The 18,390-nt window shown below is 36.5% G+C and overlaps 1 protein-coding gene across 2 annotated transcripts in view; it reads left to right on the top strand.

The window, feature by feature from the left end:
• Positions 1-18,390, top strand: part of ITCH (itchy E3 ubiquitin protein ligase) — a 67,304-nt gene that overhangs the window by 41,470 nt on the left and 7,444 nt on the right. The window contains exons 10-23 of one of the 2 annotated variants that reach the window (XM_040650890.2): positions 508-682; positions 1,686-1,752; positions 3,526-3,610; positions 5,157-5,285; positions 5,894-5,966; positions 6,902-6,973; positions 8,625-8,713; positions 9,320-9,479; positions 9,760-9,893; positions 14,559-14,699; positions 16,477-16,597; positions 17,292-17,396; positions 17,583-17,679; positions 18,212-18,284. In XM_040650890.2, the coding sequence (XP_040506824.1) occupies positions 508-682; positions 1,686-1,752; positions 3,526-3,610; positions 5,157-5,285; positions 5,894-5,966; positions 6,902-6,973; positions 8,625-8,713; positions 9,320-9,479; positions 9,760-9,893; positions 14,559-14,699; positions 16,477-16,597; positions 17,292-17,396; positions 17,583-17,679; positions 18,212-18,284 (1,521 nt within the window). Of the gene's footprint in view, positions 1-507; positions 683-1,685; positions 1,753-3,525; positions 3,611-5,156; positions 5,286-5,893; positions 5,967-6,901; positions 6,974-8,624; positions 8,714-9,319; positions 9,480-9,759; positions 9,894-14,558; positions 14,700-15,922; positions 16,051-16,476; positions 16,598-17,291; positions 17,397-17,582; positions 17,680-18,211; positions 18,285-18,390 lie in introns of those variants that run through there. The other variant, XM_040650891.2, reaches the window with a different exon arrangement.

Below are 18,390 nucleotides of genomic sequence, written 5' to 3'. Positions count from 1 at the left end.
GGGGAAAAAATTCCACCCCCCCCCCCCCCCCCCCAGCAAACAAGAATTTCTGTCCAAACAGATTGAACTTGTTGAAAAGAGGGTGAAGAAATCCTGTACTGTACCACTCAACTATCTGAGTTTTTGTTGTCTTTTTAGAAGCCTGTGGATTATTGTCTTACAAATTGATTGGGGTAAATGCAGTAGTAACAGTACAGTGTTGACAGTGTTTTGTGTAGTACTTGAAAGGTAGGTTTCAACCTTTCAGTGCTTAAACTGGAAGTACAGGAATTGGGATAAATCTCACTTGGGAAGAGCATAGAGGGGATTACATTTGATTTTAGCTCTTTACATAGTATTAGTGGAGAGTGAAAGATGAAAACCACATCTTTTAATGAGCCCCTGCCTTAAATCTGCTTCCAAATGTAATGGCTGTTTGCCTACAAGTGCTTTTGTACAGTACAATACAATACAAGTACAATTGTCTGCTCTTGAGAACTCACACATCTAATTTTATTTTTATTAAAGCTGGGAGCGACGAGTTGACAACATGGGGAGAATTTACTATGTTGACCACTTCACGAGAACAACAACATGGCAGAGGCCAACATTAGAGTCTGTCCGAAATTATGAACAGTGGCAGCTTCAGCGCAGTCAACTGCAAGGAGCTATGCAGCAGTTTAATCAGAGGTTTATATATGGGGTAAGAAATAGTGCTGACTGTATAAGCTAAGAGAAGCGTCTGTTCCAAACTCTGAGCCCATTATTCTCTCTTCTGCAGATTGAAACTAGGTTTATATAATTGTTTTGAGCCTGTTTGTGGGTGACTTCTTCCAGCAACAATTCCAGACTTCATTGCAGTTTATTTTTTCAACGTATTAGTTTAGTTTGTTGTATGGTATGAAGTAGTAATTGGTAACCTTGGTCCATGTCCTTGCAAATGGCTGTAGACAGTGTGATGGTTTTTATTTGTCAGCTGAATATATATGATGTTCTTTGGTAAAATTTATGTATAATATTGATAAAATCAGTGCTGTTTTATTTATATTGTGTCTTGGAATGGCTTAGCCAAAGACTGGGAAGGAAGGCAGGCTCACAGGATGTGCTTCTACTCTGGGTAAAATGAAATGAATGTAATGAAGGCAGAGGAATTGAAAATAAACCTTCCAGAACTGTAAATGTATTGTTTGCCTCTGAATAGTAGGAATAATGCCTATGCCGGTAATAGTAGGTGCAGTGCCTTTGAAGTAGACTACAGATAACTGAAATGCTACTAGCTTGTCAAGTGGTAGGGAAAAGAGTACTGTATGCAGGAATGAAGTGGCTTGCTTTCTGATTGTTTTGGGTACCACTGTAATAGTTTCCCTCTGTGTAGGCAGGGGCACTTCACAAAGGATAATTATTTTCTTGGCTCTGCAGTTCATTAAGCATGCCAAGGGCTGTAAAATTAGCTAACAGAAGAGCTTAGTACCAGGAAAAAAGTGAGGCCAAAGAAAAGACCAATTTGTAATGAACTGTATGTTGTCTTTGCATGCAGTTTCCACATTTTTTGAGGAAAAAAAAAGCTGGCATCTTTAGCTATATGTAAAAGCAACAAAAATACATAAATACTTCAGTAATTTATGATGACTGTGTTAGAACATCTGGAAAGCAAATGGATGGTAGCTGGTCATTATTAATGCACCATTGGTTTGTGTGATTTGCAGAACCAGGACTTTTCTTCCACTCAGAACAAAGAATTTGATCCTCTTGGCCCACTGCCACCTGGATGGGGTAAGACTGGTTTGAAATAGTGTTTTGTAATGCAATGTAATTAGACATTAAAGCATAAAAGATTTCTGCCAAGTTATTTTATCAGCTTTTCTAGGCTACTCTTGTTTAAATGAAAAATCTAGATTATTTTTTCTTTCAAAATTAAATCCAATCAAGCGTTCTGTTAAAATGTCAAGTCCTGACAAGGATGTGCAGTTCTGAAGTACATTAGAAACTACAAAGTATTCTGATTTCTCTCAGTAATTATCGTGTCACAATAGCTTCTTTCACACTGTCATCCTACTTTTCACCACTTTCATTAGGCAGGGTCCTCTCCCTCCATCCTGGGTGTTTATTGCTCTGAAAAGCTTTTATAATGACAACTAATAATCATTCCTTGACTTGTCCCTCTCCCTGGAATAAATTTGTTTAGTTTTCTACTTCACAGGTTTAACAACTTACAGTTAACGCAATTCTTTTTGTGCATATGTGTACAAAAATGTAAAACTTAATTCCTGCTGTGACTATGAAGCAGATGTGAGAATTCAAGTTTCATGATACGCAGGCAGCGTTCTCAGGATTGTTTAATTTTAAAGCAAGTGACTGCCTGTCAGAGTTAGAGTTGGGTTTTTGGTTTTTTGGTTGTTTTTTTTTTTTTTTTTGAAGTGTAACTATTTAGATTTTTGTTCTCATGTAGATGAAACATCATACCATAAAATTGTTGTGCCCTCACTTGTGCTTTATTGCATTACATACGGAATATTTCAAAGCATGTTTTTTAGGCTGACGTTGCTTGGGAAGTCATGAAGCTGAATTTCTGTATTGAGATGAATTCTATTGCCAGCATAGCTCCTATAGACAAGTGTCTACTTCCAGACTTCCCTTGTAAATTGGAGCTTTTTATCTGTGATAGTCAAATGTTGGCCTTTTTTTCTAATTTGTCTTCTACATTCTGCATGTCGCGTAACTCACTAAATAAAAATGATGTAAAGAAATGCAGAATGATCCAGCAGACCAAATCCTGGCATTTATTGTACATGTTTTTCAATCATGGGACATATATTTATCTGAGTGAAAATCTTGGAAACCACATTCACTTTCATTTCCTCTCTATTACATGAGTATGAAAGATTATGCTGCTGTTCACACACCTTCCTCATTTCTTGATTCTTTTATGTACCTCTGCAACCTCTTTTGTCTTCATTGTCCACATGGCTTGTAAGGCACGTAGCAAAAATCAAAGCAGCTGGATAATGTAGTAAAGGATCTTAATATGGAAAGTCATCTTATCCTTATACATTTTTAACTTGGAAAAATACCTGAAAAAGCTTTTTAAGAAGTGCAAGCAGTAGGCTGATATATGTTATGAAGGTGAATCTCTTGAGATTAACTGTTTCCTTCCCACAAGTGTTTATATTGTTACTACAATGTTCAGGCTTTCACTGCTATAAGCTGCACAGTTGTAGACAGCTGGCCTTTTCTGGGTAATAAATGAGATGCGAAGAAATTATGCACGAACACCTTAAGTGCAGCTTTTCACTGAGGATGGGTGATGATGCAGTATCATACAATTATTAGCAGTTGGTACTATTTAGATAAACTGTTTGTGAATAGACTAGTAAGGAGTAATGTCAATGAAAGTGAAAAGATGTTGTCTGAGAGGAGGTACAGAGAAACTTGAGCACAGGTGAGGCTGTGGCAGGCTCTGGTAGTTGGATTTATTTGTTTTATTTAATATTTCAACAGTATGGTAACCTAGGTATTGAAACTTGTTTTCCTTTTGTATATTTTTAGAAAAGAGAACTGACAGCAATGGCAGAGTGTATTTTGTTAATCACAACACACGTATCACGCAGTGGGAAGATCCCAGGAGTCAGGGGTAAGAAATCAATTGCAGCTTCTTATAAATCTGAAATGAAAATGTAACAAAGTAATGAGAATGAGGGCTAGGTGATACTGCTTACTGCTCAAACATAAGGCTGTCACAGAATCATAGAATGGGAATTTAAAAGGATCTTAAAGTTCGTCTAGTTTCAACCCCCTGCTGTGTGCAGGGTCGCCAACCACCAGACCAGGCTGCCCAGAGCCGCATCCAGCCTGGCCTTGAATGCCTTCAAGGATGGAGCACCCACAGTTCCTCTGGGCAACCTGTTCCAGTGTGACACCACCCTCTGAGTGAAAAACCTCCTCACAGTATCGAACCCAAATCTCCCAGTGCCAGTTCAAAACCATTCCACCCTGTCCTGTACACAGTTCTCAGATGGTGAATATTAAAGGATACCACTGAAATGGAGATTGCCGCAAATATCACAGTAATAATAGAGTTAGCAGGAAAATCTTGGTCAGCAGTGATGAGTTAGTTCCCCAGAACAGTTCCTACTATTTTTATACATTGTATATATATTTGTATTCCTGCAGGGGAGAGAGAGAGGGTTTTCTTGCATCCCATGATGTAGAAGATTGAGTCAAAATTTGATTGTTTCCCAAACAGATCACTAGCAAAGAGATAGAGATGGAAAATACAAACTCCAGGAACTGCAGCACTTCCACCTTATTTTTTTAAATAAAATTTAAAAAAAAAAGAAAAAACTACTACAAAAGAAAAACAAAAAACTTGAGGCACTATTACAAGTAATTGATTACCATATTACTATTTAGTTTGGGGTCCAGTTACTTTGTCTCTCAGAGGTAGGAAGTGAAGAGTGAAGGATGCTTTATCCTGGATTTTCTGAGTGAGATGAAAATTTCCACCAGATGAAACAACTTCACCTGTCCCCTACAGAAGAGGAAGAAAAGTGGAGGGGCTAATAGCCATAGCCAGAGATGACAACCTTTCCATGTCAGGCACATCTGCAGCAGCTGACTGAATGGAAAACACTATTATTTCTAATAACCACCTAAATTTATAGCTGGAAACATGGTCCTACAGTGTCTTTCCATGGGGGAATGTCTCTGGGAACACTTTGGTAAAGTGATACTACTCAAGTTTTCCAAGTATTTCAAGACACACAATGATATAAAACTTGAGTTGGAAGTTGTAAAAAAGTTATGCAAGGTCACTGTTTGTATTTTCTTTATGTTCTTTTATTTTTGTCATTCCAAAACACTTTAAGCTTTTGGCTACTGCAGTTATATGTGGGGTAGCTAAAGTTACTTACTAAGGCAGTGTCAGTTTCATGCAATAATGACAATTTCTATTTGCTGTTATTCTAGATAATGCAACTGAAGGAACTAAAAATTTATTTAAACAGTCACTGTGGTCTGAGAGCTGACTTGAAAGTTGGAGGGAAAAAAGACAGAATAAGTGTTGAATGGAAAGTTTCTCAGTCCACACTTCTAGATCCACTAAAACTTTTTACTGTCTCAAGTCATTGATCAGTTGTCTTGATTGTATTAAGTTACCATGTATTTTCTTGTACTCACAGTCAATTAAATGAGAAACCCTTACCTGAGGGCTGGGAAATGCGATTTACTGTGGATGGCATTCCATATTTTGTGGATCACAATAGAAGAACCACTACATATATAGATCCCCGCACGGGCAAGTCTGCTCTGTAAGTGTTTTTTGACTACTAGCTTTTAAGTGTTAAGTTTAACAGACATCATTTTTAAAAGTTTATTTTCTGTTTGTTTTGTGTGCAGGAAGTTTTAGGTGTAAACTTTATTTCCTTTTTTTTTTAGTCCCCTGATAACTCTCTCTGAAGAGGAGTGTTTTGAACACTTCAGAATTCTCCTTGCCAACTAATAGATATGATATGAAGTCTGTTAGTATTGCTAATGACCAGATCCCTTTCTTCCATTTACTAGTCTTTTTATAAATACTCTTTCTTTCTTTGCATTTTTGGAGATTAAGTGGAATTAAAACCAGAACTTAAGTACAAACTTAAATTAACCGAATGATGACTGACATCCCGTTCTTCTTATTATTTTTTAAATACAATTAATAGGTAGATACTGTTGAAAAAAATACTGCACATACACTTTACAATTTACAAAGGAGAGGTTTTTTTAGTTTAAAAACAACAACAAAAAACACTCTCAAATGAAAAGAATATCCAGCCAGAAAGCCAACTGAACCACATAGCTACATAGACAATAAATTAGCAGACTTCTTAAATTATGAAAACACTTTTGAAATTCTTTTTTCTTGCATTGGTTCCAGAGACAATGGACCCCACATAGCTTATGTACGGGATTTCAAGGCAAAGGTCCATTATTTCCGATTCTGGTGTCAGGTATGGATTTCTTTATTGGGAACATTTGTTTTTTTGCATTCTGCTTACTTGCTGTAAATGAACCACTTATTCAACGCTCTACAAATAAAATTAATCAAATTAAATTAATCAACCTATTGTAAGTGAGCTTAAAAAGGGGAGAGTAAACACCAGGCCTATATAAACTGATGCAAGTGGGAGGGCAGCTTTTAAAACTTGGTAAAGATAACCTACATTTATTTACAGTTTATTTTACAAGCTGCTCAATTTAAGAATGCAGTTTTCCTTATGCTGTTAATAAGTGAATGTGTGAAAGCATAGTATTCTAAAATACAGTTAATACACAGTCTAGTTTCTGCACAAATGCTTCTGAAAGAAAGTGCAAGATGTTTGACATAGAATGTGTATGTCTAAACTTGGAAGAATATACTATGTTACAGATTGGTGTGTCCTTACCTAATAGCAAATTGCAGTGTTAGTCTTCGTCCTTTAAATTCTGCAAATACCAAAGGATTATGTACAGTGGTACCATGGAAGAAGTCTTAGTTTTAAGTGTTCCAGTCAATGAATTATAGTTTGAAAGAGCTGAGTGGAGCCTAATTTTTTACTTTGCACAGAATAACCACAAAATTTTTTTTATTAAATGTTATGCTGGAAGGCCTTACTGATCTAGGCTGTGTTTGATCTTAATATTTTCCAATGTTCTAGAAGAGTACACTTAGAAGCTGTTCAAAACAGGATCATGAGGCCTGTATACCTTGCTGTAGATCTCAGTTGTGGAAGCAATTGTTCTTGGAGTAAATTAAAATGAAAGTGTCTTGATTGCTGACTGCTTTCTATGGATTAGGGAAGTCTACCTTTAACTCTTAAAACAATGTATATAGTAAACTACAGCTAAAACAGTATTAGAAATGTGAAGTGATTGTGTATCTCACCTCTGAAAAATGTCATTTCAGCAACTGGCGATGCCACAACATATAAAGATCACAGTGAGCAGAAAAACACTATTTGAAGACTCATTTCAACAGGTATTGTACTAAAACATATTAGTAGTGGGCAAGAGAAGTTGAATTGAAGAAATCTGTTATTTGTGTCAGGGCATTAAGAATAACACACCTTAATAATGTTACTTTAATAGAGACTTAAAAATAACAGGATACGGCCATGCTTATATATCTAAAGATCATGCAAAAATGTGAAATTCTGTCTCCAGGTGATTCACGTGACTGTTTCATGGACACAGTGATTTCTTTAATATGTAGATAGATTTTTTTCACAAAGTTCTTTAAAATTTGTCAAGTTCTGGGAGGAGTGCAGCTCCCCCTCCTCTGGAAGTTAGCATGCTCTGCTGTGTTGGCACACTTATCCTGTGTTACATAAGCACTGTTTTGTACCAAAATACATTAAGCTGAACTCTGTCTTGGTGTTACAGATCTTCAAATGAGTAATGAAATGGTTGAAAGAGAACAAAAATTATTAATTGTATTTCAGTTACTAGTAGCAAAATTTAACAGTGTTTAGAGACCCAAACCATGCTTAAAATTTGTTTCTGTACAATATTTGTAAGCGCTTTGGAATTTTCCTTTTACTTTTTTAATGTTAATTGTGGCAATAAATTACTTCCGTTGCTTGTTAAATAGAAGCTGAAAGCAGCTGTTTTTCAGTCTGATAGAAATAAATTTGAACATGGGATTCCACTTGGTCAAATAATATAAAGGGGGCGAGTAGCAGACAAAACAGGTCCTGGAACTGAAAGTTGACTCCAAACTAATTTCTAAAATTTCACTTTGTCATTTTATAGTAACTGTAGAGGTAATAAAGTTGTTATTACTAGAAAGAATCAAGGGAGAGATAATATAACCTCGGAATGTTTAAGAAAACATGCTGCTTGATCAGTAGTTTAGATGACATAACCACAGAGGCCTAACTTGTTTAGTTAATCATTTGTCATTAGTAGTTATCTCTGTTGGAAATATAAAATTTACTGTGATGATAACTACAGCCTAGTACAGACCTTAATATATTTTTTTATCCAAATTCTATGTATGTCACTGCAAACAACTTTGATTCTAATTTTTTTTATATCTAAATTACATCTCTTCATTGCTTGTAACCTGGGTACCACTCAAGTACCATTCAGTATCATATTTAAAAAATCCTGGATTTATGTACTTTAGCCCCCTCTTATTTTTGGGGCTTTTTTTTGTCAGGTACTTGTGTACAGACTGTTGGCCTAAGCATGAGTATTTAATTTGCAAATTATTTTTTTACTTTCTTTTACTTGTTAATCTGTGGAAATATGTTTGCTACTAACCCATCAAATGTGATAAAAGTTGGAGATCAGGAAGAACTTTGTTACAGAAAGGGTGGTTAAGCACTGGAATAGGCTCCCCAGGGAGGTGGTTGAGTCACCATCCCTGAATGTGTTTAACAACCCCTTGGATGTGATGCTCAGGGACGTGATTTAGTGGAGGGTTGTTAGAGTTAGGGTACTATGGTCAGGTTGTGGTTGGACTCTATGATCTTTAAGGTCTTTTCCAACCTGAGCAATTCTATGATTCTGCTATTTCATGAATTCATGATTCATTGAATGCTGCTTGATAAAGCAAATAGTAATATGCCCACCTAATGTTTATGGCGGTTTTCTTTACACAAATTGATTGTTTTTCTTTTACTAAGATAATGAGCTTCAGCCCTCAGGATCTGCGGAGACGTTTGTGGGTTATTTTCCCTGGTGAAGAAGGATTAGATTATGGAGGTGTTGCAAGGTAAACTGAACTAAAATGACAAAGTGGTTTTTTCCTGCAAACTTTTGAGAAGACTTCTCTAAAGTAGATCCTTGAACTGCAGCACTTTCAGAATATTAGCAAAGCTTATTCCTAATCTTTACTTAGAATATCACTGCATGTCTTCAAAACTGTTTAAAACTATTTTCAGTTCACTTTAGGAATTGCTTTAATCTGTCTCAACAGATGCAGTTTATTGACTTTGTCATGATTATTGATAACTGCAGTAGGGGTTTACTGAAAGTAGATTTCCACACACTTTCAAGTCAGACTTCATACGTGAACATAATGAGAAGAACATAAATTAGTGTTGCCTAAAAATTTACAGTTTAAACCCATGATAGCATTTTAATTGCCTCTTTAAAATACGGGGTCGTTTTCCAAACTACTGACAATGGGATAACATTGTAACTTTGCTTACTAAATTGTCATTTTTGTTAGTTTCAGTTCAGTTTAGCTGTACTTTCTGGAAAAGAAGTCAACTTGACTACTTCTGTTAGCCAGTTTCTAGGTCAGCTTTCAGCCAATCATTTAGTTAAGCTCATTTTTAATCTTTTGAAACCTACTTTTTGTTATTTGTGATTTCAGGGAATGGTTCTTTCTATTGTCCCATGAAGTTTTGAACCCAATGTATTGCCTGTTTGAATATGCCGGAAAAGATAACTACTGCTTACAGATAAACCCAGCCTCCTACATTAATCCAGACCATCTGAAATACTTCCGTTTTATTGGAAGATTCATTGCCATGGTATGTTCAAAAACATGAAAGTTATCTCCTAGAATTTTTCCTTTAAATATTTTGCCATCAAATGGATAATTAAAAAATGCATCTTTGAGCTAAAATTTTTTATGAGGTGTTTGGATGTAACTACTATAAGTATAAATGAATTAAGTATATTAGCAGCTATAATATTCTGGGTTGCTGTAATATTTAGCTGTCAAATTTCATTGGTGCACAGTACAGAATGTTGTCATATTGAGTATTCAGTCATCCTTTGCATTATTTTGTCTGTTTTCATGTTCTTCAGGCTTTGTTCCATGGAAAATTCATTGACACTGGTTTCTCTCTGCCGTTCTATAAACGTATCTTAAACAAGCCAGTAGGACTCAAGGATTTAGAATCTGTTGACCCAGAGTTTTACAACTCTCTCATCTGGGTAAAGTGAGTTTGACTTGATTTTGTTCTTGAAATGGCAATAAAATGTTTATTTTTCACTTATGCCAGAAAGGAAATGTAAATTTATTACTGGAAAAAACCCATCAGTGAGCAGTAGGGTATGTCAATTACAGAATAGTAATGGAACTTGTAGCATCATTTAAGATAGACAAATGATTAGATATGATATGTAAGACTTCATTGCATTTTTAGTTCACTGCATATTCTACACAGCATCTTGTGTTCTATTTTAACTATTTTTTAATAAATCTAGCTAGACAGAAGTGGTAGTCTTGCATGCTGTTACTAGGAACATGAGTAAATTCCACTGAAACTGAAAATCAGCAAAAATCCTTTCAGTAATGCTTTAAAATAGCTGGTTTAGTTACAAAGCAGTTTGGTACTTACAATAACTTGCAGTTAGCAAATGTAGCTTATTATTTACTGTCACATAATTATGTTAGTCATACCTGTAGTTTTGACTAAAAGGTTAGTATAAAGGATTTAAAAGTTAGTTCTTGTATATTTTCTAGCTGTTGCTTTTTTGCTCCAAGGTGAATGATTTAAGACCATTTCTACATCTAGCCTTTTATGTATGCATTGTCAATCATTTGTATGCTGTACATTCATACTCTTTTTAAGTCATCCTTCACTCCTTTACAGATTTCTTCTCCAGAGAGCAGTAAGTAGAAAGGATCTGGAGTTTATAGACCAGAACTATTTGGAAATGTCATAAATGTGACATTTAGGAATAATTTTAAATAGCATTTAGTTTTAAAGCATTGTAATTTGGTACTAATTTTATAATAGCAAGATTCCAAGGTTGTTATACACCATTTGTTCTAATAACAATGGTGATTTTCTTTTCCTGACTGTTAGAAGCAGGATATGGGAGCTGAGGACTAGAAGAGATAAATGGTCAGTTGTATAGCAAACAGGTATTGGACCAGAGAGATTATTATGTTACAAAGTAGTAGTGAAATAAAGATCTTACCTGTGTCCTAGGCTTGCAGAAGGGCTCTAAGGGGAGTGATCTCCAGATAGAGATCCTTCCTTCTTGGGAGTCAGCCCTTTAAATGGGGTCTCTGTGGGGTGCAGCCTGGCTCCTGGCTTCCAGTCACTCAGGTGAGATTGCGTTCACCTGTGTCCCTGCAGCTGACTCAGTGCTTTCCTCAGGTGGTCAATCAGAGGTTCAGGCTGTGATTCGACAGCTCCCATACAGTCAGTTAAAACTTTACTGCTACAGTAATAAATAATAATTTTTTAAAAATCTGAAAACTTAGGCTGGTTTATGTGTCTAGAGAGGTAAAACATATTTCATACAAGACCGATAAAGCATTTTTTTAAAAAAGCTTTTGGAGATGGATGCATTTTTTAAAAGCAGACATATAAAAGACAAAAAGTAGCGTATCCCTGGTGATGAATCTTGGGATTGTTATCGTAAGCAAGTAAGAGAGGATGAAAGAGCGTTTGAGATATTTGCATGTTGAAATAGGAGTTCTGAATCAGTTTTGAAAAAGTAGCATGTTCTGTGCTGAGTAATGTGCTGCTTGAAGTTGTAGTAAGTGAACATTTCATTAGGAAACTTCATTAGTTGGTATTTGAGTAAAGATGCCATGAAATTGAAATCTGAAAGGGAAAAAAGATCTAAGGCTTGATTCTTTTAATTAAAGAATCTCAAGTAGGTGTGTATTTTTTTTTTCTTTATATGAAAAATACATCATTTGTTATCATGTGACTTACTGGGCTTTAGAAACCAAGTGAGAGAAAGGCAAGCAGCAGGAAAAAAATTTACATTAATTGGTCTTTAATCAAGGGGCAATGATCCTGTGAATAAATTCTAATAAGTTGCACGTGTAACAAAATTTACCTTTAGAACAGTGTCAATCCATTGGAAAGTTGAAGAGTGAAGGAGTAGTATTAACCTTTTGTAAAAATAGTCATCTTTTTGCATTTGTCTATCTAGTACAGGTGAGCTGGGCATTTGTTCAGCACTGTCATTTGCACATTTCAAAGCAATGCTTTGGGTTTTTTTTAATAACATCTGATAACTTGAAGGCTCTTTAGGTGCAGAAGCGTGTTATATTTATTCTCTGTATAGTTCTTTTGGTGCATGTGTTACTATAATGGATCAAAAGAGAGCACAGAGCCCTCTGAATATCAGTACTGAGCTGCTTGTCAGTGGCAGTGAAGAGGACTTGTAGACATTACAGATTACTTTTTCCCCCTCCTCACCTGTACTTCAAAGTATGCAGCATTGCTGGACAGCATTTAGATGATAGTTTGTGTGAGCTTTCCAAGTACAAAAAGTTTGAGTAAATTTCCAAGTTGGACCAGCAGTCCTTGGTGGCAAAGGTAGGAGAAGCTTACATAGGTAGAAGGGAACTAGAAAACTCAGAACTTGTCAAAAACAACTTTTACATCTCACTCTGTAAGTGTTAGTTTCAAATTCCTCCACTCTGCTGGCTATGTATGCTTTTATTACTTTACACTTAGTATTTTGAAGGGGGTTCTTTTTGGCTAGTTTGGCTGTTTTGGTGTTTTGTTTTGTTTTTAACTTTTACTTTATTGCCCCAGAAAAAAAAAAGCAATGAGGAAACTTAGGGCTGTAGCAAGAACTTTTCTGAAAGCTATCTCTAGAGAAAGTACAAAGTATATATCTATTACAGTATCTGTAGTGATACAGAAGTCTTCTAACCTGGAGTCCATGGAAGGCTTTGCCCCTTTTGAATTAACACAGAAGTATGTGAGCATTTCAGAGAAGAAGCTTCAGACCTCTAAGCAGTGTGCACTGAGCTCTAAATGCAGAGGTCAGTAGTTGAACCTGCTTACCAGCACTGCTGAGGGAAATGACTGTAAATGTGCAGTAAAAAAAAAAATCACAGCTGGCAGGGAGGATATCATTTTATTAATCACCAAAAAAAGCAAATGTTGCAGGTTCCCAGGAAGCTTTGCAGTAACGTTGAATCACTTTCTGTTCTGCCTATTAGGTGTTTGTTTGTCTCGTTCCCACTCTTTCAGAAAACCTGCAGAATTACTTTGTTTGAAAAGGCCTTAAGAGTTCATCTAGTGAGGCCCCTCTGCTCAAGCTGGGTTAGCTAGAGCAAGTGTCTTTCATTTAAAAGGAGTAATTTTATTTTGCTGTCCATCCGCTCTCCTGAGGTTTCGTGCAACAGCATGTATTTTGGAGAGATCAAATTCAGAAGCACCGTTGCATTACAGCACTAAATACATCATGGTGATGTTTTCTATATTGATGTTTCTATGCTTATAGTTCAGGACAAGTGTCTTAGTTTTGCATTTTATGTGAGGGAAATGTTCATCATGTGGTGGTTTCACACCGGTTGTCACTCTGTCTCCTCAAAGGAAGAGGGGGGAGAGAAAATGTGGTTGGAAAATAAATGAACGAAATGCTCATAGGTTGAGATAAGGACAATTTAAAGGAAAAGGAGGAAAAAGAAAAACATCAAGCAAAGGCCATGCAAGGAGAGAAAGCAACTATCCTCTGCTTATCATAGAATGGCCTGGGTTGGATGGGACCTCAAAGTCCATCTGGTTCCAGCTCCACTGCTGCCAGCAGGGTTGCCAGCCACTAGATCAGACACCACCAAATCAGCTTGCTCAGGGTGCCATCTCGCCTGGCCTTGGACACTCCCAGGGATGGGAAATCCACAGCTTCTCTCAGTAGTAAGCAGTGTTTGGCCACACCTTGGAAAGCAGGGCCTCAGTATGTGTTGTGGCCATTCCCCTTTCCCAGCTCTTCATGCTGTGTGTGGCATCATTTAATATGCAATATCCCTTCAATCAGTTTAGATCAGTGCCCTGGTGATGTCCCTTTCCCATCCTCTTGCCCACGCCCAGCCTGCTGGCTCAGGGGCTGCAGAGTTGATGCTGTGCCAGCACTGCTTGGCAGGAGTCAAAGCATGGGTGTGATACCAGTGCTGCTCCAGCAGCAAGTGCAGAGCACAGCACCATGTGGGTGCTGTGGGGACAGCAAGCTTGTCCCTGCCTGCCCCAGTACAGCACCCCTGCGTATGTGCATCGCTGCTTTATAGAAGCACATATCAACATAAAAATCACAATGTTGCACCTGTTATTCTGGCTATTAATCCATATAAAGAAAATAGAGATCTGAGCAATGTTTGTTGGGTTAAGGTTCTTATTTTGAAGTTTCTAATGAGAAAATTCCTCTTTATCAGGAATGTATTATTTTGTTAACTTAGGAGCTTGCGTTATCTTGATATTTTGATATATGTTCACAAGATAGTCCCATGAATATACTGGAGTTGAAGATAATTCATTAAGCATTCTCAGTCTTTTTCTTCTTATCTGCCGTTACCTGACAAGACAGCAGGTAATGAAACATACAACATCATTACTTAAAAGGTTTTTGTATTCCATAGACATTCCAGTTGGTGGGTAATTTGTCAGCACAGTGACAGATGAATTTAAGGATACTACTGTACCTAGTGCACAGTTCACTTATGCACATCAGTGAGGTGAAGTCTGTAAATCTTGCAAAACCACAGTTATCGTGTAACGTTTTCTTAACTTGATTCTTGAGCTCTTAATTGTTAAGAAAAGAAGTCCTTAACATTCTTCATACCCATCCCTTCTACTGTGTGCACAGTCAGGACCTGGTTGTTTATAATTACATTTTCTTCCTTGCAGAGAGAATGATATTGAAGAATGTGGCTTGGAAATGTTTTTCTCAGTTGATAAAGAAATTCTAGGTGAAATCAAAAGCCATGATTTGAAGCCAAATGGTAGCAACATTCTAGTGACAGAAGAAAACAAAGAAGAATATATTAGGTAAGATTAAATGAAGATTTTAAAATACTCTTCTCTCTCCCATATCTTTTAGCTCAATCAAGAAAATACTGTCAAACTGTCTAATATGAAGCATTATTGAAATTCTGTCTATGAATAATTGCTGATGTTGGCAAAATGTAGCAATTGTTCAGATTCCGTATTTGGAAGAAAAATATTGCTGGAAATATTAAAAAATATACTTTTCCCAACAGATTTAAGTTTCGTAGAAGCTCCACTTGTTGTTGTTTTTTTTTTTTTTTCCCAGAGATAAATAAGTTTAGCAGAACATCATGACAACAAATGTGAACATCAGATACTTCACCATGCCATTGCACACATTTATTATTCACATTTTGGCTTTGTAGACTGCTGATATTCTATCCAGCCATTTATGCTGTTGCTTGTTTTTAACTAAACATTTTTGGATGCTTTTGTGGTAAACTTGAGTTTTTAAAAATGCATAGTTTTGTTACTAGTTTCCATGTGAACTGCCCTTATAGTGCTGTTATGTCTTGACATTTGTAGCAAGGCAGCATTATGAACAATGCAATGTGTTGTACTGTCATAAATGAAGAATTATGGTATAGCAGTACCAGAATGTTTTAAAGCAAGGAAAGGAGCCTACAAGTGATTAAAGAAGAAAAACATGAGCTGCGAGGTGCCCTGTCTCAAAATATACCCTTCTTGTCTTGAAATATCCTCAGTGAGCAGCAGTATACAAGCTCTGCTTTTAAGGTGTGAACTTCAACATCATCTTACATAGACAATTTGCTCAAAACAAAGAAACAAACAAGAAATCACTGCACATGTGGCAGACGTGAAATAAATTGAATTAGTAGAATTTTCCTCTTTCTTATGGTATGTTCTGTGAAGGCTTTTTTGTGGGAAAGTTTTGAGGGATGAGGGAATAGAAATTGCTTTCGTCACAAGTCATCTGGAAACATTTCACAGAAATTGTAACATTTGCAGAAGGAAAATATTGGCATTTTGCAGTTGTGCAAAATACTAATTGGGATGGAAAGTAGGGAGTATCTGCAGAAGACCATTCTCTTCTAGTTTTGAGGAACCCAGGGAGAGCTCAGATTCCAGCTTAAGTAATATTCTTCTGTCATATGCTGGGTCCTGTGTTGCATTCCCCAGAGTTTCATCTCTCCTTTAGATTCCAGTTCTCCTGATAGGTTAGGCTTGAATTCAGCATAATATCTGCTTCTCCCTGGGTTCAGGTTCTTCGGGTCTCCTGCCTGCTTTTCACCCTTTTATTAATGGAGAGTGGAGTTTCTACTACAGAGCAAAGTTTCATGATTAACAGAAACAAATACGGAACTTTCCAAATGGACATAGTCGTTTCTTGGTAAGCTAGCAGTCCTACATATCTTCACCGGTACAACTTGACCTAGATTTTACCTTGTCGTGGATAATGACTGAGATTTCTGGGGAGGATATTAGATGAATATAGCTCTGCATTTTTTTTTTCTTTCTCCAAATACCTAGGGACTGCTGTGCTCTCATTAATATCATCAGTGAGTAGATGCTGCCTCCTGTTTGAGCCTAAAATGCTTTCCATAGCAGAGTGGTTGGAAACACAGGGTTTTAACTTAAAATTGTTTGCACAGAGTGAAGGTTGCAAATACAGTTATACAATGCTCTATCCCCAGAACTTTCCAGACTTTCCATAATTTTTCTTAACATAGCTTACAGTTCATTTCAAAATAAACTAACAAAGATTAACTTGGGTTAGCATAGCCCATTTTAAATTATCATTCTGTATCTTTTACAGGCTGGTAGCAGAATGGAGACTTTCCCGAGGTGTTGAGGAACAGACACAAGCTTTTTTTGAAGGCTTCAATGAAATTCTGCCACAGCAGTATCTGCAGTATTTTGATGCTAAGGAACTGGAGGTAAAGGATTCTTTGACTATTGCCAGATCCAGGTTGCTACATGTAATACTTAAATTTCAGTCAATGTCTGAAGAGCAGAGTTCACTAAGGCTGACAGTTCTGTTTTCAGGATGTGTGAGAGAAGCCTTATGCATTGGTTAGTATTTGGTTAGTGTGTTTTTCTTCACTTTCTTCTTTGCAACCAACTTATACATTTCTAACGTTAAGATTCTGCCAGTAGAAATTTTTTGACTAATTGTTTTTGTAATCCTTGACAATGTGATTTGCAGGTGTTTAAAGCATGAATAATTTGAAAGAAAGGGAGATAAAATCCAGATATCAGTGGATGATCAAATTACTGAGTTAACCAGGTTTTAGCTGCTTTTGATCTCTCAAAATTATACTCTGAAGCAAAACATCGTATTTCTAGCACAGAATTGTGTGGTTAGGCAATGACAAAGTCTATGTTCCAAGTTTCAATGTCTAAATACAAACATTTTCGTGAATGGGTTTTCTATTTTGTGGCCTCTCCAAATTTTCTTTGTGAGCAGTTGTTATTATTTGCTGTGGAAGTTTTAAATTCTAAAATCAAAAATGAGTATACTGTGATTGCAGGTGCTTTGAAGTACAGTAGAATTTGAGTACAATAATCTTGCTGTAGAAGCAAAGTAGTAGCTAGTAGTTTCATGTTTATTATCACTTTTCTCCCCTAAAGGTGCTCCTGTGTGGAATGCAAGAAATTGATTTAAATGACTGGCAGAGGCATACCATCTACAGGCATTACACCAGAACCAGCAGACAGATACTGTGGTTCTGGCAGGTTTGTAGACTTCTTTTTTCCTCAGAAGAACGCAGCAACAGCTTAGTGAGCAACAGTCAGAATTACTCAACAGATTTGTAATGTGTAAATACAAATTATTACTGCTATTCCAGCTATTCTAGGGGTGATGATGAAGCGAAAATATAAATACTGAATTTTACATCGATACTAATTATTATTTTTCAGTTTGTGAAAGAAATAGATAACGAGAAGAGAATGAGACTTCTACAGTTCGTTACTGGAACATGCAGATTACCAGTGGGAGGATTTGCTGACCTCATGGGTAACAAGCCCTCTTTAATGCAATTTATGCTTATATTAATTCCTTTTTTTAATAACGACCAAAGCAATAAGTTTAAGGATATTTTTTAATGAATTTATATTGAATCTTTTTTCTAAGTCTTGCATATTGTTAGAGCTATGATAAAAAAAAAAAGGGATGGAGGGAATGTTAACACATGCCTTGCATCAGTGACTTGACACATGGTTTGGATGTGGTCCTGGCAGGGCAGCCTGCTCTGGTTATCCCTGCTTGATCAGAGTGAAAAGACTAGGTGAACTCCAGAGATTTCTTCCATTACCAAACCAATTGTGTGATTCAGTGATTGAGTTTCTTTCAAAACCACTTCATATTGATGCATTTCACTACATGGATTTCTTCAGAGAGATACAGTAAAAGAAAGTTGTCTTTGTTCGCCGCAAGTAGTTACAATCTTGTTTTCTCTTCAAGCCTTTCACACTCAATTGTCATGTATTACCTACTGGTAGACATAGGCAGCTAGACCTAAGACTTCATTATTTGATTTTTTTTGCAGGGAGCAATGGACCCCAAAAATTTTGTATTGAGAAAGTTGGGAAGGAAAACTGGTTACCTAGAAGTCACACCTGGTAAGTACATAGGATAAAATTCTACTATGGTTCTCTTTTTACTGATGACAGTCTACTTTGAGATTTTACTAAGTGGGTGGTATATGAAAGTGGCTGAGATTGTGTG

Source organism: Gallus gallus, chromosome 20, assembly GCF_016699485.2.
Source record: "Gallus gallus isolate bGalGal1 chromosome 20, bGalGal1.mat.broiler.GRCg7b, whole genome shotgun sequence".
NCBI classification, from domain to species: Eukaryota; Metazoa; Chordata; class Aves; order Galliformes; family Phasianidae; genus Gallus; species Gallus gallus.
Note: the sequence above shows the minus strand (reverse complement) of the source record. Positions and strands in the feature narration are given on the sequence as shown.